The 23,168-nt window shown below is 42.4% G+C and overlaps 1 protein-coding gene across 1 annotated transcript in view; it reads left to right on the top strand.

The window, feature by feature from the left end:
- The window catches only part of Dip2b (disco interacting protein 2 homolog B), a gene marked incomplete at its 5' end in the record, with an annotated part of 89,659 nt that overhangs the window by 53,145 nt on the left and 13,346 nt on the right, over positions 1-23,168 (top strand). The window contains 11 exons of the mRNA XM_042668803.1: positions 2,674-2,783; positions 2,869-2,949; positions 5,263-5,386; positions 8,808-8,929; positions 11,409-11,520; positions 15,456-15,565; positions 16,009-16,139; positions 18,201-18,369; positions 19,851-20,021; positions 21,208-21,269; positions 22,356-22,413. Of these exons, the coding sequence (XP_042524737.1) occupies positions 2,674-2,783; positions 2,869-2,949; positions 5,263-5,386; positions 8,808-8,929; positions 11,409-11,520; positions 15,456-15,565; positions 16,009-16,139; positions 18,201-18,369; positions 19,851-20,021; positions 21,208-21,269; positions 22,356-22,413 (1,250 nt within the window). The remainder of the gene's footprint in view (positions 1-2,673; positions 2,784-2,868; positions 2,950-5,262; positions 5,387-8,807; positions 8,930-11,408; positions 11,521-15,455; positions 15,566-16,008; positions 16,140-18,200; positions 18,370-19,850; positions 20,022-21,207; positions 21,270-22,355; positions 22,414-23,168) is intronic.

Below are 23,168 nucleotides of genomic sequence, written 5' to 3'. Positions count from 1 at the left end.
CTTGCACGCATGAGGCCCTGGGTTTGATTCCTCAGCACCACATAAGCAGAAAAAGCCGGAAGTGGTGCTGTGGTGCTCAAGTGGTAGAGTGCTAACCTTGAGCTGAAGAGCTGAGGGACAGTGCCCAGGCCCAGAGTTTAGGCCCCATGACCGGCAAAAAAAAGAAAGAAGTACACACAGGAAAAAAAAACTTTTGTTGCTCAACAGTTGTTATGGTTTTAAATTGCTATGCATACTCTCTTTTTAAAAATCACACCATTTTACAGTGTAAATATAAGATTGGACAGTTTACACTAGCCAATACTCTTTGAATCCTTCACTTATAAAAGCTCTGATTTCAAAGTGATATATCTGTCAGTTCAGAGGAAGAATGTTGCATATTGTACTCTTACATTGGACAGTTAGTAGATTTTTAAAAAAACTCCCTTTCCTCTCTTTTTTTTTTTTTTTTTTTCCTTGCAACAAGGTATCAGTACTGGCTTGGATCTCACTATATGTAGCCCAAGTTGGTTTAAAACCCCATGGGGCTGGGGCTGGGAAGGTGGCTCAGTGGTAGAGCGCTTGCCTTGTATGCCTGAGGCTCTGGGTTCGATTCCCCAGCACCACATAAGCAAAAAGAAAAAAGCCAGAAGTGGCACTGTGGCTTCAGTGGTAGAGCGCTAGCCTTGAGCTGAAGAGCTGAGGGACAGCGCCCAGGCCCAGAGTTCAGGCCCCATGACCGGACCCAAAAAAAAAAAAAAAAAAAGAAAAACCTCAATATCCTCTTGCTTGTTCCCCCCAAGTATATGCTTACAGGTGTGCCTGCACCTGGCTATTTACCTTTTAAAAGGGATTGTATGAGCCAGGCACTGGTGAGTCATGCCTGTAATCCTTATTACTCGGGTATGAATTCAGAGCCTATGCTTGCTAGATAGACACTCTACCACTGAACCGTGTCTAGCCTTTTTTGCATTGGCTATTTATGAGATAAAGTCCTACTTCCTACCCAGGCTATGCCCAGTTTCTACTCCTGAGATAGAGTTTGCAGACTTTCCTGCCTAGGGCTGGCCTAGAATCACAATCCTCTAATCTCAGCTTCCCATGAAGCTAGGATGATAGGCATACACCTATGCCATTGGGCTATGAGTTGAGAAGGAATGTGAATTTTTCTGCCTGGGCTAGCCTCAAACCATGGTCCTCCCATTCAAGTGTCAAATCCATGGGAAGATTGATAGAATAATATAGTTTGCACCCATATACCTTCCCCTAGATTCACAAATCAGTGATTTTTTTCACTAAACTCTGATGTAGGTATCATGACCCTTCAGCCATAAGTATTTCAGCACATGTTTTTTCCAAAAAACAAGACTGTTTCACTTTCTAAACAACTATGATGCCATTACCTTGTTAAGGTATACAGCCATAATCCCAGCACTCAGAAGTTGAACCCAGAGAATCAAGAGTTCTGGGCCAACTTAGCCTACATCTCAAGACCCTGACTCAAACAAAATAGAGCCCAGCACCAGTGGCTCATACCTGTAATCCTGGCTACTCAGGAGGCTGAGATTTGAGGATCTCAATTCAAGGCCAGCACAGGCAGGAAAGACCATGAAATTCTTCTCTCTAATTAACTGCCAAAAAAAAAAAAAAAAAAGCTAGAAATAGAGCTTTGGCTTAAGTGATAGAGCATTAGCTTTGAGCACAAAAGCTCAGGGACAGGCCCTGAGTTCAAACCCCAGGACTAGCATAAAAAAAAAAAAGAAAAGAAAAAGAACCGAGGTAGGAAATTTAGCCATAATATATCATCTAATAATAATAAACACTTAAATTTGTCTACTTGTTTATTAAAACTGATTTTTAGAAATCTGGTACAATATGTTATGCATTGCATTTGACTGCCTTTATTTACATCCTTATTTTCTCTTAAGACATGAGTGATTGGTTGATTGATTATGCTGGTACTGAGACTTAAATTCAGTCTCTTATTCGTACTAGGCTTTTTCACTCAAGGCTGATGCTCTACCACTTAAGCATAGCTCCACTTCTGGCATTTTGCTGATTAATTAGAGATAGAAGGTCTCTTGGATTTGTCTTCCCAGGCTGGCTTCAAACCTTGATCCTTAGAGTTCAGCTTCCTCAGTAGCTAGGATTACAGGCATGAGCCACCAGCACCAGACTGAGATATGAATGTTTTTGAAGAGTCTAGGTCTGTTGTCTTGTAGATTGTTCCACAATCTGGGTCGTGTTATGTACTTAATAAATCATTTCTCCTAATACTCATAAATGACAGATTTATTTCCAGAACCAACTATCTATTGCTGCTCTTTTGGATTGGATTGTGATTGTAGAAAATGATTATTGGAATTAGTGCTGCAGCCATCTCTTCGGAGTGAACATATCCCTGTGTACCCACACTTCCAGAACTCCCCTCTTCCTCTTGCCCACTGAACCTGTATTTCTCTGTGGTTCTGTTTGTTTTTTTTCTAACATCTCCCACTGCCTACTTTTGTTCATGTGCATATGTTATTAGGTTGCCTTTCCTACTTGCATACAAGCTCTGTCCTGTGTCTGGAAGAGTGCTTTGTCAACATTGTTGAATAAGCATTTGAACCAGATGTGGATGGTCTGGAAATGCTTTGGGAGTATGTAGCTTAAATTGCCATCTCTAAAGAGGATTTTTACCTCTATTTACAGGTGTAGGTCCTGCTTCTGTGATGGTTGGGAATCTGGTTGCTGGAAAACGCATAGCACAAGCCGCAGGAAGGGACCTGGGGCAAATTGAAGAGAATGACTTAGTGAGGAAGGTAAGTATTCCAGAGTTGGTGTAAGAATACACTACATTTGTTGAAAGTTGCTGAGCCTAAGTCTTTTTCTGCTTTGTGACTTTAGCACCAGTTCCTGGCGGAGATTTTGCAGTGGCGAGCCCAGGCAACTCCTGACCATGTACTCTTCATGCTGTTAAATGCCAAGGTATTAAAATTCAATCGTGCCTGATGACCTGAATCCTAAGAAGAGAACCTTAGGCCCTCTTGATCTCTTTCTTTCATCAGAAAAATCTATTGCCCTCTCAGAAGCAGGAGCTAGTGCTTTCTCCTTGCTGTGACATATGAAGATAAATTGTGCAGGCACTCTGAGATTGAAGTGGAACCTCCTTGAGTACTATGTATACTGTCTTTTTTTTTTTTTTTTTTTTTTTTGGTAAAAGCAAGTCTTTTTTTTTTTTTTTTTTTAGTTCTAATAGTAATAGGACCAACTACAATTACAGATATACATAATGTTTTATGCTCATGCAGCTTTTTACTCAATTAGACTTTGAGCTCCTTGATTTCTACCAGGAAGAAAGTGATATTATATCATTTTAAAACCCAAATGTATTATAAGTTACAGGATTTATTGCTAACAGATACAAGGCAAATTGAAGACTCTTCAAGTGTACATTTGCCAAGCACAGTATTGTTATCTCATCCCCAGAACTTGGGAGGCTGAGGCAGGAGAATTATGAATTTGAGTCCATTCTTGGCACTTGACTCCATCCCCTCACCCCTGAAAAAAAAACAAATTAAAAACATTTACTTACTGGTTTCTAGTAGATGGATCACCATAATAATCTGATTTTTTTTTAAGTGTGCCATTCTATGGGAGTCTGCTGGATTTTGTTTGTTTTGATGGCTGAGTCATAAGCTGAAAGTGCTGTGATGATATTCCAGCAATATTCTTCCCAGCAGGAAGACAGAACGGGTCTGTTATATCTCTGAGAAGACTTACCCGAATTGCCCTCACCTACCACTATACCTCTGTAGTCTAATCGTGAATTTTGTTTATGTAATGATAGAACTTTTTAAAAAATATTTTTATTATTGTAAAGGTGATGTACAGAGGGGTTACTGTTACATAAGTCAAGTAATGAGTACATTTTTTTTTGAACAGTGCACCTCTTCCCTCGTTTTCTCCCAGTTTTCCCCTCCCGACATCCCTTCCCACAAGTTGTATAGTTCATTTTCAACAGTTTCTAGTGAGTATGATGCAGTGGCTGCATTTGCTTACCCTTTGTCCCACCATTTCTGTGCTTCCCATTACTTTCCCCAAAACAGATTAACTTACATACAAGACAAAAAGTGCAGAAATCAAAAATAGTGACAGTGTGAACACCTAGAGTCCTGTATAATTTATTCTGTCCCCAGTGTGATTTTTTTTTTTTTTTTTGGGTCCGGTTGTGGGGCCTGAACTCTGGGCCTGGGCGCTGTCCTTCAGCTCTTCAGCTCAAGGCGAGCGCTCTACCACTTGAGCTACAGCGCCACTTCCGGTTTTCTGGTGGTTTATTAGAGATAGAAGTCTCACAGTCTTTCCTGCCGGGGCTGGCTTTGAACCACAATCCTCAGATCTCAGCCTCCTGAGTAGCTAGGATTACAGGCGTGAGCCACCGGCGGCGCCTGGCTTGAAAGAGTTGATATCTTTTAATCTCTATTATTAACTATTAACTAATTGACTGATTACAATTTTTGTTTGCATCTTTACTGTTAAAAAATGAAGAGCCAAATTTATGTTTTAGACACAGCAGTGCTGACCATATGGCTAGCATTTATTGTCCTGATCTCTTTATTGCCTTCATACTATTTCAGCCTCCTTTAATATCTACTCTTTGTTGTCCTCACTTAGAAAAAAGATGGAATATTTGGGCTGAGGAGTGGTTCAAGTAGAATAGAGTCTGCCTGGCAAGCACAAGGCCCTGAATTCAAACCCCAGTACTGCCAAAATATAAAGACAATTTATGTCTATTTTTAAAACTTCTTTTTAAAACTATGAATAATAATGTTTAAATTAGTGTGTGTGTTTATATGTTTATGTTTATGACAGTCCTAGTGCTTAAACTTGAGGCTTGGGCACTGTCTATGAGCCTTATTCCTCAAGGTTAACTCTCTTCCTCTTGAGCCAGAACTTCACTTCCAGCTTTTTGGTTAATTAAGAGATAAGAGTGTCAAGAACTTTCCTGCCCAGGCTGGCTTTGAACTGCAATCCTTAGATCAGCCTCCTGAGTAAATAGGATTACAGGTGTGAGCCACAGTGCCTGGCCTTTTAAAGTTAATGTTAATATATCCTGAATACCTAGAAACATTAAAAAAGAAAAGAAATTCTCCACCTGTCTTTTGATGCTAAAGAAATTCTTACTAACTTCTGAAAGGTCATCAAGCAAAGCAGAAGGGTTTAGGGCAGGTCATCAGACTGGCTGACCATCCCCCATAATTCTTCACTCAACTCCGACCCACTTGTCCTTTCCATTACAAGGGAACCACTGTGTGCACTGCCAGCTGCCTTCAGCTTCACAAGCGAGCCGAGAGGATTGCATCTGTTCTTGGTGACAAGGGACATTTAAATGCAGGGGACAATGTGGTGTTGCTCTACCCACCTGGTAAGTATTAGATTGGTACACCAAGCTTTTTTTTAAAAAAATAAGACTGGAGTTTGAACTCAGGGCTTTTACTTGTTAGACAGGCCATCTACCACTCAAGCCATGACTTTTTTTTTTTAAGTCTTGTTTTCATGACTTTTCTTCCAACCATTTTCTGGCTTCTAAATAATACATAGGACACTGAGGGTGGGGGGAAAGAGGCAAACAAGAATACTGTCAGAGTAACAGATAGCCCAAACCAAAAACAATGTGGTACCATAGACTCCAAGTAACTCCAGGCCACCTTCTTTTTTTTTTGGTCTGTCAGTGGTAGGGCTTGAACTTTGATACTGGGCGCTATCCCTGAGCTCTTCAGCTCAAGGTGAGCATTCTACCACTGAGCCACAGTGCCACTTTTAGTTTTCTAGTGGTTTATTAGAGATATGAGTTTCATGGACTTCCCTGCCCAGGCTGGATTTGAACCATGATCCTCAGATCTCAGCCTCCTGAGTAGCTAGGATTACAGGTATGAGCCACCAGCGCCCAGCAGGGCCACTTTCTATTAATCATACAGACTTCACACAAGCTAATAACAAGAGCTCTGTGCACATTGGTTGAGGTTTGAACCAGGCTGTATCCCTCAGAGTTGTATAGTGCAGTAGCTCTGCTAGGACTGTATATGCCTTGCTTTCACTTACTTAAATTTCCATTATCAGTACCTGGTGCATAAAAAACAATGACTAGTCTGAGTGTGGTAGTATATACCTATAATCCCAACACTCAAGACAGGAAGCTCATAGGTTCAAGGCCAACCTGAGCAACCTAAGGAAACCGTCTCAAGAAATAAAAAGACACTCAGTAAATAGTGAATGAATAAATGACTAAGGAAATGAGTACTTCAGCTACCTGACTTTTGCCTCCAGAGCATTTTCAAAACATACTCTGAATCTGGACATGGCAACAATCATCTATTATCCCAGCTACTTAGGAGGTTGAGATAAGGGGATTACTTGAGCCTAGGAGTTCAAGGCCAGCCTGAGAAACACAGTGACATCCTGTCCTTTAGAAAAGCAGGTTGGACAGGGTGATCTGGGCACTGATATTTATGCCTTTAATCTTCGCTAGCCCAGGAGGCTAAGATCTATCTGAGGAATCACAGTTCAAAGCCATCTGGGACAGAAAAGTTCTCAAGATTCCATCTCCACAAATAATCAGCACGAAGCAGGGCTGGAGCTGGGTGCTTTGGCTCAAACCTATAATGATAGCTACTTGGGAGGCCCAGATCTTAGGAACTAGGTTAGAAGCCAGGCAGACAAGAGTCTGAAAGACTCTTAACCAGACCTCTAGTTAACCAGAAAAAAAGCCAGATATGGCTAGGCACCAGTGGCTTACACCTGTAATCCTAGCTACTCAGGAGGCTGAGATCTGAGGATCACAGTTCAAAGCCAGCCCAGGCAGGAGCATCTGAGAGACTGTTATCTCCAGTTAAGCACCAAAAAACCACAAGTGGCTCTGTGGCTCAAGTGGTAGAGCACTTGCCTTGAACTAAAGAGCCCAGGGACAGCACCAAGGCCCAGAGTTCAAGACCCATCACTGACAAAAAAGCCAGAAATGGAGGTATAGCTCAAGTGGTAGAGTACCAGCTTTGAGAGAAAAAGCTAAGCAAGAGTGCAAAGCCCTTAGATTAAGCCCTAATACTAACACACACACACACACACACACACACACGCACACACACGCACGCACACGCATGCAAGCACAGACGCACACACACATGGCTGGAAGCATAGCTCAGTAGTAAAATGCCAGCCAACCAAGCAAGCTGAGCTAGTATGAGATCCTGAGTTTAAATCTAAATAATGGCTAAAAAAAGTTGTGGTAGGTGAGGGTGCCGGTAACATGGACAGTGGACTGGAATAAAGGTTTAGCTCAGTGGTAAAAAACATGCTTATGAGGCCCTGGGTTCATTCCACAGCACCATAACAAATGTACAAATGCTGTATTTGTAGAATATTCAGGAGAGAGACAGTTTCACCCAGTTCTGTGAACTCTGTTGACTTAGCATCCTTCACATCCTGATAGATGTTCAGTCCTCTTGTTCCTGCTTTCATCTGTCACGTTTTTTATTTTCTGATTCATCCAGCCACATCTCTCTCCTCTTAGGAAGACAGGCTTAGTAAATACTGAACATTTCAGATACAGAATAAGAATTTTTGCTTCTTTTATTCTTTCTGCCACCTAACCCCCTGACCCCCCGCCACACACACACACACACACACACATCTTGATTGCTTTGGCCTTTTACGAAACTTCATGCTTCATTTTGCTTAGTGACATGATCTTTTATCCATTTCTCCTTGTGATTACATGAGGATTCTTGTGCTATATTATTTGCATGGATACCAAGACTTCCTAGATCATCTGGTATAGGAATCTCTCCTGCCATGTTCCTGTGAAACTGTCTTCCATCTATCAGTTAATGAAGTGGTAACTGGCCAAATCCCTTCCTGAGGAGGCCTAACCCAGCCTTCACATGGAGATGGACTTTGCCTCCCAAAAACTCACTTATGATAGAACAGCTGAGAAGTGCAGTTGCTCTTCCTATAGCAATCTCTAAAATATTTGTAGACAGACGTGGTGCTGTGGCTCAAGTAGTAGAGTGCTAGCCTTGAGCACAAAGAAGCTCAGGGACAGTGCCCAGACCCTGAGTTCAGGCCCTAGGACTGACCAATAAAAAAGTATCACTCTAAAACATTTAAAGAAGCTCAGATGGATTTTTATCTCTCCTTTCTGTATCCTTTTTCCTTGCAAGGCATTAGTGATTTCTGCACCTATTTCTTTCTAGGTAATGACAAGTATTGCTATTAACATGCCTACTTTATTAACATGCTTATTTTCAAGTATTTTTCAAGGGTTTATTTCTGATTCCTTCCTTCTTATCCATTCTTAGTGATAATATACATACTTATATATACATATGTATGTATATTTTTATTTTATTTATTTAGTTATTTTTGTCAGTTGTAGGGCTTGAACTCTGGGCCTGGGTGCCATCCCTCAGCTCTTCAGCTCAAGGCGAGCGCTCTACCACTTGAGCCACAGTGCCACTTCTGGTTTTCTGAATGTTTTATTGGAGCTAAGAGTCTCACGGAGTTTCCTGCCCAGGCTGGCTTTGAGCCTTGATCCTTAGATCTCAGCCTCCTGAGTAGCTAGGATTACAGGCGTGAGCCATTGATGCCTTGCTTCTATATATTCTTATATATCCTTAGGTGTTTTCTTTACCTTAAATTTCTCTTTAAAAAATTTCTTCTGCCAGGATGTCATTAAATTACAGTCTGAATAATCCTCTAGCCTGTGATTTAATACACTGGTTTCAGACTGCATCTAGTTTCTTATTGATACAGAACAGTTGACTCTTCCTGACAGGACCCTTGTCTTACAGGCATTGAGTTAATTGCTGCATTCTATGGCTGCCTGTATGCGGGCTGTATACCTGTGACTGTCCGGCCTCCTCATGCTCAGAACCTTACTGCCACATTGCCCACTGTTCGAATGATTGTTGATGTAAGTACATCTATAGCTTTCTTTGTCCTCATGTCATAAAACCCATATTGAAACAATGAAGGATCTTTAACAATTTTCCAGTTTTGTTAAGAAGTCAATTTTTTATTTTATTTATTTATTTATTTATTTTTGGTCAGTTACGGGGCTTGAACTCTGGGCCTGGATGCTATCCCTCAGCTCCTCAACTCAAGGCAAACACTGTATCTCTTGAAACAGTGCCACTTCCGGTTTTCTGGCAGTTTATTGGAGATAAGAGTCACATGGACTTTTCCTGACCGGGCTGGTTTTGAACTTCCATCCTCAGATCTCAGTCTCCTGAGTAGCTAGGATTACAGGCATGAGTCATCGGTGCCCAGCAAGAAGTCAGTTTTTTAAGAAAATGTTTGAATTTGGGCCACAAGCTCACTCAGCGTACTTCCTCATAGCTAGTGCTCTACCACTTGAGTCACACTTTTAGTCTAACCTTTTTGCTGGTTACTTAGATATGGAGTCTTGCAGACTTTTCTGCCCTAGCTGTCTTAGAACCATGACCCAGCCGATTTCAGCCTCCTGGGGAGCTAGATTTATTGTACCAATGCCTAGCTTACTCAGTTTTTTTCTCCTAAAAATAATCTTTTCTTTAATCTGGCCCATGTTACCATCATTATTAAGTGTAGAAACTGTGACAAAGTAGTTATTGATGAGACACAGAACTATATGCATTAAATGTAAACACAAAGAAGGTGAACAATTATTAGTAACTCACCATAAAACATGTCTATGTGACATTGTCCAAAAAGAAATGTATTTATGGAAGTGTCACTGTAGCTCAAGTGGTAGAGTGCTCACCTTGAGCTGAAGAGCTCAGGGACAGCACCCTGGCCCAGAGTTCAAACCCCACAACCACCAAAAAAAAAAGGTGGGGGGGAAAGATGGGTCCCAGTGGCTCATACATGTAAACCTAGCTACTCAGGAGGCTGAGATCTGAGGATCGAGATTCAAAGCCAGCTCGGGCAGGAAAGTGGAAAGTCCTTGAGACTCTTATCTCTAATAAACTACCACAAAACTGGAAGTGGTGCTGTGGCTCAACTAGTAGAGCACTAGTCTTGGAGCTGAAGAGCTGAGGGACAGTCCCCAGGCCCAGAGTTCAAACCCCAAGACTGACAAAAAGAAAAAGTATTTATTACCTGACTTATGTAACTGTAAACCCTCTGTACATCACCTTTATAATAATCATTAAACAATGAAAAATTTTTTTAAAAGTCTGATTTTTTCCTGCTTTGTAATTGAGATAATTTTATGTGCTAATCCCCCATTTCCATCAGAGTTCTCCCTTCTATTTTGACTAGTTTTGTAAATTTCTTGTGTAGGATTAAAAGCTGTCCAGACTGGAGATGTATCTCAGTGGTAGAGTACTTGCTTAGCATGCATGTATGAGAGACTCAGGGTTTGATCTCACCTAGCACTACCAAAAAAGAAAATCCAAATCTGTTGTGGGGGTGCTACAACTTTTTAACAGGATATGAGAATTGAAACAGGCTAAGTCTGTATTGCATCATAAACATATGTACTTTTAAGTTAGTGTTGACTGGTTGTACAAAAAGAGTTACAAAATCTGAATTACGTAACCTTTGTTTCTCTCAGAACTGTTGCTCTGTCAATAACTTGAGCCTATAGCATAAGAGCCATGTCCACTGTAGATGATTTCATTACAAAGTTCAGCAAAATGCCCTTTTTAGACCCTATAAAGTGGGCCAGAAGAGCAGGGAGGGGAGTTTCTTTCTGTTGACACAGTTTGTGGGTAAAAGTAGGTCACTTTGCATTTCTCTGTGTAGCTAGGTAGAGCTGTTCCTGTGGTAGCTTCTGGCTGCCTCTTTCCTGGGATCAGTGTACACTTTAGGTCTGGTCAGATTTTCCTTCACTAGGATGGCAAACACCAACTCCAGAACAAGCTTATCTGTCTCCTTTCATTCCCTAAACATTACAGAATCCATATCTTGGTTTATTCTGGTCTTCCAGAAATCATGGTATTGAGGGTAGAACTCTGAAAAATTTGAGAATTATTGTAAACATTGTGGCTCATGATGGTTTTTTTGCTGTTTATTTTGTTTGTTTGTTTTTGTCAGTTGTGGGGCCTGAACTCTGGGCCTGGGCACTGTCCCTGAGTTCTTCAGCTCAAGGCTAGCACTCTACCACTTGAGCCACAGCACCACATCTGGCTTTTTCTGCTTATGTGGTGATAAGGAATTGGTCCCAGGGCCTCATGCATGCAAAGCAAGCACTCTACCACTGAGCCACCTTCCTAGCCCCACTTATGATTTTTTTTTTTAAGTTCACCCTGAGAGAATGAAGCATTGTACTTTCAGAAGGAAAAAAGAACCTGAACTTGTTTTTTGAAAAACAGATAGAGCCTACCTGTTCCAGTATGTTGTGCAGGTTGCTGTTAGCAGCAGCTAGAGCTAAGCCTCCTGATATTTATTGCCATCCATGTGTTTTCTAGGTCAGCAAAGCAGCCTGTATTCTCACCACTCAGACCCTAATGAGGTTGTTACGGTCCCGAGAGGCGGCAGCAGCTGTGGATGTGAAAACCTGGCCAACCATCATTGACACAGGTAAAAAGGAGACTTACCAGAGCTGTTGAAACAAGAACATTTGCTACCAGAGGTTTCCTAGATTCTTATGCCAAACCTGTTTACACAGCTTTTCTGTCAATAGCACGTTCTGTCTGCTAAGGCACAGGCAAAACCTAGTATCTATCCAGTTAACTTGTGCTTCCAGTAACAACCAGATCTAAGAACCAGCTCATCTATGCATGAAGTGCTTTTGTTGTTGTTACTGGATTTTTTTTTTTTGGGGGGGTGGGGGGGAGTCAGTCCTGGGGCTTGAACTCTAGGCCTGAGCGCTATCCCTCAGCTCTTCAGCTCAAGGAGAGTGCTCTACCACTTGAGCTACAGCGCCACTTCCAGTTTTCTGGTGGTTTATTGGAGATAAGGGTTTCACGGACTTTCCTGCCCGGGCTGGCTTTGAACCGCGATCCTCACATCTCAGCCTCCTGAGTAGCTAGAATTACAGGCGTGAGCCGCCGGCACCCGGCTTGGATTTTTTTTTTTCTTTAAATACTGGAGATTGAATTTAGGGCCTACTGCTTGCTTGGTAGATATTCTGCCACTTGAGCCATTCTCCCAGCCCATTTTTGTATTGGTTGTTTTCAAGATAGCGTCTTGCTTTATGCTTAGGCCTGCCTTGGCTGTAATTCTCCTACTGTGCTTCCTTGTCATTGATGGAGATGATAGGTGTGTGACATCAGGTTCAACCTTTGGTTGAAATGGAACCTCAAGAACTTCTTTCCTGGGCTAATCCTCTAGTCAGCCATCCAAGTAGCTAAGATTATGGGCTCCAGCCAGCATGCTAAACAATGTTGGTAGGCATTGTATTACCTGCTATAATCCCATTATTCTAGGCTGAGGTGAGAGTTCAAGCCAGCCTGACTTACATTGTGAGACTGTGCCTTAAAAAAAGTAGGTTTTTTTATGCACATGTGGCCATTACATATATACTTTATGTATAATCTTGAGAATATTTGGCTCGTGACTTTCTTTTCTTTATTTCTTTCTTCCTTTTTTTTTTGTCTCGGTCTACCACTTTTTTTTGTCGCTCTACCACTTGAGCTACAGTGCCACTTCCTGTTTTCTGGTGGTTTATTGCAGATAAGAATCTCACGGAGGGCTGAGAAGGTGGCTCAGTGGTAGAGCGCTTGCCTTGCATGCTCAAAGCCCTGGGTTTGATTCCTCAGCACCACATAAGCAAAAAAGAAAAAAGCCAGAAGTGGCGCTGTGGCTCAAGTGGTAGAGCGCTAGCCTTGAGCTGAAGAGCTGAGGGACAGCGCCCAGGCCGAATTCAGGCCCCATGACCGGACTCAAAAAACAAAAAAAAAAAAAGAAGAGAATCTCACGGATTTTCCTGCCCTTTGAATTGCAGTCCTCAGATCTCAGCCTCCTGAGTAGCTAGGATTACAAGCGTGAGCCATCTACGCTCAGCTAGACTGAGAAGATTTGAGTTCTAGCTTGAACCTTATGCTATGTACCCATGTAACCCTGAATGATTATCCTACTTGATTTGTACATTTATTGAGAAGATCAAATGCATTGCATTTGAAAATACTGCATTTGAAAAAATTGCATTTGAAAAACATAATGTGCATTTAAAAAAAGCCAGAAGGCCGGGCAGGTGCAGGTGGCTCATGCCTGTAATCCTAGCTACTCAGGAGGCTGAGATCTGAGGATCATAGTTCAAAGCCAGCCGGGACATAAAAGTCTGTGAGACTCTTTTTTCTTGTTTTTTTTGGTCGGCCATGAGGCTTGAACTCTGGTCCTGGGTGCTGTCCCTCAGCTCTTCAGCTCAAGGCCAGCATTCTACCACTTGCGCTACAAGCCACTTCCTATTTTCTGGTGGTTTATTGGAGATAGGAGTCTCACAGTCTCTCCTGCCTGGGCTGGCTTTGAACCGAGATCCTCAGATCTCAGCCTCCTGAGTAGCTAGGATTACAGGCGTGAGCCATCAGCGCCCGGCTTCCGTGAGACTCTTATCTCCAATAAACCACTGTAAAACCGGAAGTGGTGCTGTTGCTCAAGCGGTAGAGCGCTCGCCTTGAGCTGAAGAGCACAGGGACAGTGCCCAAGCCCAGAGTTCAAACGCCACTACCAAAAAAAAAAAAAAAGAAACACACAAAAATAGCCAGAAGTGGGGCTGGGAAGATGGCTCAGTGGTAGAGCGCTTGCCTTGCATGCATGAGGCCCTGGGTTCGATTCCCCAGCACCACATAAGAAAAAAAGCCAGAAGTGCCGCTATAGCTCAAGTGGTAGAGCACTAGCCTTGAGCTGAAGAGCTGAAGGACAGTGCCCAGGCCCAGAGTTCAGGCCCCAAGACCGGACCCAAAAAAAAAGGCAGAAGTAGAGCTCAATTGGCTCAAGTGGTAGAGTGCTAGCCTTTAGCAAAGAAGCTCAGGGACAACACCTTAGCCCTGAATTCAAATCCAGGACAAGCACAAGAAAAAAGAAAAATAAAGTCGGGTGCCAGTGGCTCACAGCTGTAATCCTAGCTACTCAGGAGGCTGAGATCTGAGGATCCCCATTCAAAGCCAGCCGAGACAGGAAAGTCCATGAGACTCTAATCTCTCAGAAAAACTGAAAGTGGCACTATGGCTCAAGTGGTAGACAACTTGACAACCTGCCTTGAGCTGAAGAGCTAAGAGACAGCACTTAGGGGTAAAATAAGCCCAGCACTGGTGGCTCACGCCTATAATCCTAGCCACTCTAGAGGCTGAGATCTGAGGATCTGGGTTTGAAGGCAACTGGACAGAAACATCCCAGGGAGACTCTTAATTTCCAGTAAACTACTCAAAAAAATCAGAAATGGCACTGCAGCTTAAATGGTAGAATGCTAGCTTTGAGCACAAAGGGTCTCAAGGACAGCACCTAAGTCCTGTGTTCAAGCCCTAGGACCAGCAAAAAGAAAAGAAAATACAATGTGCATGAATTCAGGTGCTGTTTACATGTTTATTTTTTTTAAAGATAAGAATAGATTGAATAGGAAAGGTTATGAGATTTGGAGCCTGATACACAAGGTTTAAATTCTGCTGTCTCTTGGCCAGGCACTAGTGGTTCTAGCCTGTAATCTAAGGATCTCCTATTCAAAGCCTGCCTAGGCAAGAAAGTCCTTGGGACTCTTATCTCCAGTTAAGCACCAAAATAGCTGGAAGTGGAGCTGTGGCTCCAGTAATAGTCCCAAACAAGCTCAGGAACTGGATCCAACCCATGAGTTCAAGCCATAGGATTGGCACATACACATATACACAAAAAATTCTGCTGTCTCTCCTGCTTTCTAAGTATCCTCACTTTATGTAAATTAACTCCTAGTAGTTCTTTGATGGTAAGTTTCATTTTAAAGAAAAACCAAGCCAGGTGCTGGTGGCTTACACCTGTAATCCTAGCTACTAAGGAGGCTGAAATCTGAGGATCAAGGTTCATAGCCAGCCTGGGCAGGAAAGTCCATGAGACTCTTCTCTCCAATTAAACACCAGAAAATGCTGTGATGCTATGGCTCAAGTGGTAGGGCGCTCGCCTTGAGCTAAAGAGCTGAGAGACAGTGTCCAGGCCCAGAGTTCAAGCCCCATGACCGACAAAAAGAGAAGAAAAAAAAAAGGAAAGAAAAATCAATAAAGAGAAATAAATGTGAGACAACTCCACAGTCTTATAGCTAATAAAAAACAGAGCTAGGATTTAAGCAGTAGCAGTCTTCTTACTGTGGTTCATTACCCTTACTTCTATTAAATGAATTTGCTTGATGTAGATTTTTATGTCCCTATTGTCTCTTCATGTCCCTGCCCCCAGCCTGCCTCTAATAGTGATGTTTGTGGGCTGCTTTGTTAAATATGAGAAGTCCAAGCTTTCACAAATCCTGAAGCTAAATTTGGCCTAGAAAACCAATTAAAGAGCAAACAAATTCATATTCCAGTATATCTGATTGACATCCATTTTTTTCCTTACAGATGATTTACCCAGGAAAAGGTTACCTCAGCTGTATAAGCCACCCACTCCTGAAATGTTGGCATATCTTGATTTTAGTGTCTCTACAACTGGCATGCTTACAGGAGTAAAGGTAAAGTAGAGTTTCTCACTGAGTGCTAGTAGAATGCCAGGCTGCAATAAATAGAGATGACCACTGTTCCAGGACTTTAGATATAGCAGCCAGCTGGTGGACTAGAGGCTAGTAGGTGGAGGATCAAGAGCCCTTGCTATATTTAAAAAAAAGCATTAGGTCTTCCGGAGTAAGATATCCCAAGGAATTTGTATTATGAAGTGTTGGAGCCTAATGTACTATCAGATAATAAGAGTTGTAGTTAAAGTCAATATGTGCTCATAGGTTCATAGGCCATAAAATTAAGTATTAACTATGAATAGAAATTTATTGCCTAAGTTTAGATTAGATTAAGGGAGTCAAATTTATATATCAGTTGAGTTTGGGGAGTTGAAATCTGTCATAGCTGTTTCTCTGCCTATGAGAGGCCAGTTCCATCCTGTTCCATATTCCTTATTTTGCAGATGTCCCACTCTGCAGTTAATGCTCTTTGTAGAGCCATCAAGCTCCAGTGTGAGTTGTACTCCTCTCGGCAGATTGCCATCTGCCTTGACCCTTACTGTGGACTTGGCTTTGCACTCTGGTGTCTCTGCAGGTAGGGATGGGGAAAGAAAAAAAAAAAAAAGAACGTATGGCTATACTTTGGATCTATAACTCTGTCAACCTTTGCTCTCCTAATTGGGTAAAATTTTAGTAAAATGCCATTATTCCTAGTATTTATGTACTTTATCCATTTCTGTTATTTTTCATTTGGTCTATATTTCTTTTTTCCTCTTCTGTCACGTATCATATACAAAATGGCACCGATCCTATTACCTACCTGCTCACTCCTCCATCTTCTAATCTTTGTTTTAGAAACTGATCCAAGTAGAAGGATGATTCTTGGGTGAAATATGACATGCTTTGACAGCCAGAATGTACCCCCTAGGTTTGGCAGGAAGGAACATGATGGAATGGATGACAGCATGTGGCTGGAGAGTAGCATGTTTGTCCTGGTCGATTTACTGGGGAAGGACTAGCAGGTCACTGCTCTTTCCACAGCCTGCAGTTGCATTTTCACCTCCTGGGTAGATAAGATGAATAATGCTTCACCAATGCTGGTAACTCAGCAGCCTCCTTTTTTTTTTTTTTTTGCCAGTTCTGCAGCTTGAACTCTGGGCCTAGGCTTCCCAGAGCTCCTTCCCCCCACCCCCCTCAATTGAAGGACTTCAAAGTAGAAATTCAGGCATTATCTTTAACTTCTGCATCTTTATTCAGTTAATTGTCAAGTTCTTTAGCTCGCTTGTTCTTCTACCTTCTGTACAAAAGAATCATTCCTAGATCTTAGAAAAAAACAGTCATGCTGGTGACTCAACACCTGTAATCCTAGCTACCTAGAAGGCTGAGAATCTGAGAATCACAGTTTGAAGCCAGCCTGGGCAGGCAAATCTGAGAGACTCCAACTAACCAACAAAAAAACCAGAAGTGAAGGTGCAGTCAATTGGTAAAATGCCAGCCTTGAGCAAAGAAAGCAAATGAGAACTCGAGGCCCTTAGCTTAAGCCTCAAATACTGCCCCCTGGGGGGGAAAATGAAAGGAAAGGAGGGAAGGTGAGAGAAAGAAAAAGAAGAAAAAGGAAAGAAACCCAGCTATTCAAGAGGCTAAGATCTGAGGGGCATAGTTCAAAGCAAGCCCAGGCACAAAAGTCTTAAATTTTTTATCTCCAAGTAATCACCAAAAAGCCAGAAGTAGAGCTATGGTTCAAGTGGCAGGGTGCTCGTCTTAAGCAAAAAAACTAAAGGACAGCACACAGGCCCTGAGTTCAAGCCTCAGTACTGGCACAAAAAAGAAAAGAAAAGTAGATAGATTGTTTGTGGTGGAACATGCCTAGATGGTAAAATACAAAGCTAAAGTAGAAGGATTGTGAGTTCAAGGTCTGAGATAACGAAAACCCTGTCTCAAAAATAAGTACTTAAGGGGCTGGGAAGGTGGCTCAGTGGTAGAGTGCTTGCCTTGCATGCATGAAGCCTTGGGTTTGATTCCTCAGCACCACATAAGTAGAAAAAGCCAGAAGTGGCTCTATGGCTCAAGTAGTAAAGCACTATCCTTGAGCTGAAGAGCTGAGGGACAGTGCCCAGGCCTAGAGTTCAAGCCCCATAACCAAAAAAAAAACGAAAACAAAAACAAAACTAGACACCTTTGTGGTTCATAGTGTGATGTTTGGGTTTTTACATTGTTCTGTGAGATGTTCCTCCTTCCTACCTTGTTAACTCAATTGACCTAAAAAAGAAAGGTAGTGAAGCATTCAGTTGCCTTACATACTCTGCTTTGTGGCCACTGTTTCTCTTCCTTCTCCCAAACCCCACATCTTCCAGTCACTTAGATTCTTCAAGTCCTGCTGAATGAAGCCCCTTCCTTTCTCAGTTTGAATGAATTGCTATTTATTCTGTGATCTCAGTATCCTTCATTCACATTTAGTACACCTACCACAGTCTGCTTTATTTTATGGTTACTGTGTCTTGTGAGTTGTGAAAGAACAAGACTGAGTTTTTAAGACCTTTGTGTCTAATGTGATTTTTCTGCTGTCTATTCAGTAAACATTTGTTAGTAATATTCTAAAACATCAAGGTGTCTAGGATGAGTTGATAACATCAGTTTTTGCCTTTCTTTTTTGCAGTGTATATTCAGGTCACCAGTCCATCTTAATTCCTCCTATGGAGTTAGAAAACAACCTTTTCCTCTGGCTTGCTACCGTCAATCAATACAAAATAAGGGATACTTTCTGTTCCTACTCAGTAATGGAGCTTTGCACTAAAGGGCTGGGAAACCAAGTGGAGGTGTTAAAGGTAAGAAGCAGCCCCAACAGCTAAGCAGTCTAAGAGGCTTTAAAGATTTGAGCCAGGGCATGCTGATACTGGAGTAGAGGCTAACAGACATGCTTATCTGCCTTTTATCCTTTTCTAGCCAGACAGTTAAGTGGGTATTTTGTAAACCTCAGGAAGTTTAACTCTTCCTCCTTCCTAATTTAGTGCACTGTCTAAGTCTAATCTGATTCTTTGTGGAGGAGAAAGTAAAACTGTCTAGGAAGTTAAATAAAAATGGCCTTAAAATATTAGAGATTGGAGGGTGCCCCAGAGATAATGGTAGTTCATTCGTGTGGTATCCATTTATTCTATTTATCATATTTCTGTCATATGAGAAACTCAGAAAATACTGGATTTTTTTTTTTTTTTTTTGCCAGTCCTAGGACTTGAACTCGGGGTCTGGGCACACTGTTCCTAAGCTTCTTTTGCTCATAGCTAGAGCTTTACCACTTGAGCCACAATGCCTCTTCTAGCTTTTTTTTTTTTTTTTGGTCAGTCTTAGGGGCTGAACTCTGAGCCTGGGCACTGTCCTTCAGCTCTCCAGCTCTTCAGCTCAAGGCTAGTGCTCTACCTCTTGAGCCATAGCACCACTTCCACCTTTTTCTGCTTATGTGGTGCTGAGGAATCGAACCCAGGGCCTCATGCATGCAAGGCAAGCATGCTACCACTGAGCCACTTTCCCAGCCCATCTTCTGCCTTTTTCTGTGTATGTGGTACTAAGGAATAGAACCCAGGGCTTCATGCATGCTAGACAAGCACTCTACCACTAAGCCACATTCCCAGCCCCTGAATTTTCTTTAGTAGAGAAATAGGATGTCAGGAATGAAAAAGGCCAGGTATGAGAGGCTTACTCCTGTAATCCTAGCTACTAAAGAGGCTGAGCTCTTGAGAATTGAGACTCAAAGCCAGCCTAGGCAGGAAAGTCTATGAGACTCCAGTCTCCAGTTAACCACCAAAAAAGCTAGAACAGCTGTGGCTCATGTGGTAGAGTTCTAGTCAAAGCTAAGGGAGACTCCCAGGTCCAGCGTTAAAGCCCTACTCCTGGCACAAAAAAAGAAAAAATAGAATGAGCAAATTCATCCATGGATAATACTTTCAATAGAATAGTTGGCATTTTCTTGTTTCCTTTCTGTGTCTGGGGTGAAACAAAGAGTTTCTTGTTTTCTCCTGATCAAGAGTGAGAGCAGCCGGGTGGTGGTGGCTCACGCCTGTAATCCTAGCTGCTCAGGAGGCTGAGATCTGAGCATCACGGTTCAAAGCCAGCCTGTGCAAGGAAAGTCCCTGAGACTTATCTCCAATTAACCAACAGAAAACTGGAAGTGATGCTGTGGCTCAAGGACAGCACCTAGGCCCAGAGTTTAAGCCCCGCAACCAACCAAAAAAAAAAAGTGTGAGAGCAATGGCCCCACCTGTTCTGTTCTCTTCTGATTCCACTAATTTAGCTTCTGGCTCTGTCCTTACAGACAAGAGGAATCAACCTTTCCTGCATCCGGACCTGTGTAGTGGTGGCAGAGGAGCGGCCCCGCATTGCCCTCCAACAGTCCTTCTCCAAGCTCTTTAAAGACATTGGTCTGTCCCCTAGGGCTGTCAGCACCACTTTTGGATCAAGAGTGAATGTAGCAATATGTTTACAGGTGATGTCATGAACTCTTGTTTGCTAACTGACAGAAAAAGAATATGGCCGATTCAGAGCAGGCCAGTCTAGAGTATGTACTTCTTCAAAGTTAGACTCCACAGCTTGAACTCTGACCCTGCTCACTTGTTGTGAGACGTTAGGCTTTTTTAATTTTCCTGTTCTTCATATCATTTTGTTCATTGATTCTTGCAGATTCACCACTTTACTAGGGCAGAGCACTCGGAGTAGTGCTAGCAGACAGGCACCAGTGTAAATGCTTCTTCCTGATCATGAGGCTGTACTCTGTGCCCATGAGCCAAGAAGCTATCCGAGCCTTATTTGGGTTATTTCTGTTTTTCTGTCAACAAATATAAGACTGTATATCTTCTAGTCAGATGGCAACTTTGCCATGTTATTTTTGGTGGGTAAATAACAGAAAAGAGTCTGAGCTTATGCAGTTTCGAGATTACTTAGACAAAAACAGTCATGGACAAGTCATGGACAAGGTGGCTTAAGTGGGTAGATGGGTAGAGGTGGGTCCTCTGTGACCATGGTCAAGTGACTTTCAGGAGGTGTCATATTTTCACTTTTAACCACACTGGGGCTCTGTGCCATCAACTGGGGCCATGTTGATTTTGAAAAATCCCTGAGATGCTTTGCTGGCTTACCTCCTGGTAGGTGAAGGGTTAGTAGGTGAGGCCTGTGATAGAGGGAGCACAGGATCTTCCTGTTCTCTGGGTAAAAATGGGAGAAATAAGAGATTACCAGGTTAGACAAGCTGATTACATTTAAAGGCTCCATCCTTGATTGAAGACGATGAACTTTCAAAATTGAGTGCAGCCAGGTGGCTTATGCCTATAATCTAGCTGCTCAGGAGGCTGAGATCTGAGGATCATGGTTCAAAGCCAGCCCGGGCAGGAAAGGCCATGAACTCTTATCTCCAATAAACTATCAGAAAACCTGAAGTGGCGCTGTGGCTCAAGTGGTAGAGCACTCACCTTGAGATGAAGAGCTGAGGGACAGTGCTCAGGTCCAGAGTTCAAGCCCCATGACGGACCCCGCCTCCCTAAAAATTGAGTACATACTTCACACATATGACTATATTGCTTATTTCTTGATTTGAAAATGTAGAGCATGGAAAGACAGTTTATTTAAATTTTAAATAAATAATTCATTGTTGTTGCTGTTTTTGTTTTTTCCTTTAGGGAACCTCAGGGCCTGATCCAACTACTGTATACGTAGATCTGAAGTCATTAAGACATGACAGGTAAGGAGCATCAATGAGGCTTAATCCTTCCTAGGTTTCCTAAACGAAAGAGTTCTGGCTCTCAAAGCCAGCATTCCCCATATTTTGTTTATGTTTTTATCTTCTAGGAGGGTCCAGGAAAAGAAAAGAAATTTATTTGTATCATTGCTGTATAATAGGACTTTCACTTCTAAAGAGGAAAGCATTACTTTTCACAGTTGTTGCATTGTTCTTTGATATTAAAATTTATATGTAAAATGTTCCTGTATAAAAATATGTTTTGTGGGCTGGGAAGTGGCTCAGTGGTAGAGCGCTTGCCCTGCATGCCTGAGACCCTGGGTTCGATTCCTCAGCACCACATAAGCAAAAAGAAAAAAGCCAGAAGTGGTGCTGTGGCTCAAGTGGTAGAGCGCTAGCCTTGAGCTAAAGAGCTGAGGGACAGCGCCCAGGCCCAGAGTTCAGGCCCCACAACCCGACCCAAAAAAAAAAATTTTTTTTTTTGTGGCATTTAACATAAACTAAAATGGATAATCTCTTTTGAGAGCTTAAAAATAAATGATAAATTACGAGGGATGAGTTTTTAAAACATAACTTTGTAGAACTCCATGGGTTAAGCCTGCCTCCCTGGCTTCCTCAGCTGAGAAGGAAATTTTAATTCTGTCCCAACACTGGCTGAAACTCTGCACCTTTTTCCCAGGCTGACAGATGTTGGGGGGGCAGAGCACACACACACCTGCAGCACACACACACACACACACCTGCAGCACACACACACACACACCTGCACAGGTGGCGGGTATGTTTTGTGCAGTGTTCTCACCCTGGAGAGATTTGCTCCACACCCCAAGGACATTTGACAATGTCCGGAAAACATTTTTGGTTGTCACAGCAGGAGGTTGCTACTGACATCTAGTGGGTAGAGACCAACAACAAAAAAATCATCTAACCCAGACTGCCCCTAGTGCTAAGTCTGAGAATGCTTGCCCTAGTAAGAGAAGGAGACACCAATTAGAGATTTTGGGGAGGGAGCAGACCTAGAGAAATCATTTTTAGAAATGATTTTTAAAAATTTCTGCATAGCATAAACTAACTACTGTTCCTCTGCAGGGTCCGTCTTGTGGAACGTGGTGCCCCCCAGAGTCTGCTGCTCTCAGAGTCTGGAAAGGTATTTACTTCTGACAGCTAGAAAGGGTGGGCTATACAGAGAAGTGGGCCCCTTTAAAGAGGCCTAAGGCCAGATGAAATACTCATGTCTAAGGCAAGACTTAAATCTGGTGATAATTCAACAATTTTGGTTTACCCAATATTAATTTCAAATGTATGTGGGTATATAGGCAAGAATGCTAGGTTTAGACTTGTTTGCTGTAGGTATGGTTCAGTGGTAGAGTACCTTTCTGCTAGGTACAAAGCCTTGAATTCAAAATTCAGTAGGACTCAAAAAAAAAAAAAAAAGGATATTGTTCCTGGAATATGAAATGCCTTGTCCCCAAATAAACTTTCTTAATCCTCATAGACTTTTTCTAGTCCAGTGGGTATGGGGTTTTTTTGTTGTTTGTTTTGTCTTGTCTTGTGTTTTGATGGTTGTGGGGCTTAAACTTGGGGCCTGGACACTGTTCCTGAGCTCTTGTGCTCAAAGCTAGCACTCCACCACTTTGAGCCACAGTACCACTTCCACTTTTCTGGTGGTTAATTGGAGATAAGAGTCTCACAGACTTTCCTGCCCCAGCTGGCTTTGAACCGCAATCTTCAGATCTCAGCTTCCTGAGTAGCTAGGATTACAAGCATAAGCCACCAATGTCCAGCTCGCATGTTATTTTTTGTTTTTTTTGTCGGTTGTAGGGCTTGAACTCTGGGCTTGGGCGCTGTCCCTCAGCTCTTCAGCTCAATGCTAACGCTCTACCACTTGAGCCACAGCGCCAC

This window comes from Dipodomys spectabilis, unplaced genomic scaffold (genome assembly GCF_019054845.1).
Source record: "Dipodomys spectabilis isolate Male_0828 unplaced genomic scaffold, ASM1905484v1 ptg000477l, whole genome shotgun sequence".
NCBI lineage: Eukaryota > Metazoa > Chordata > Mammalia > Rodentia > Heteromyidae > Dipodomys > Dipodomys spectabilis.
Note: the sequence above shows the minus strand (reverse complement) of the source record. Positions and strands in the feature narration are given on the sequence as shown.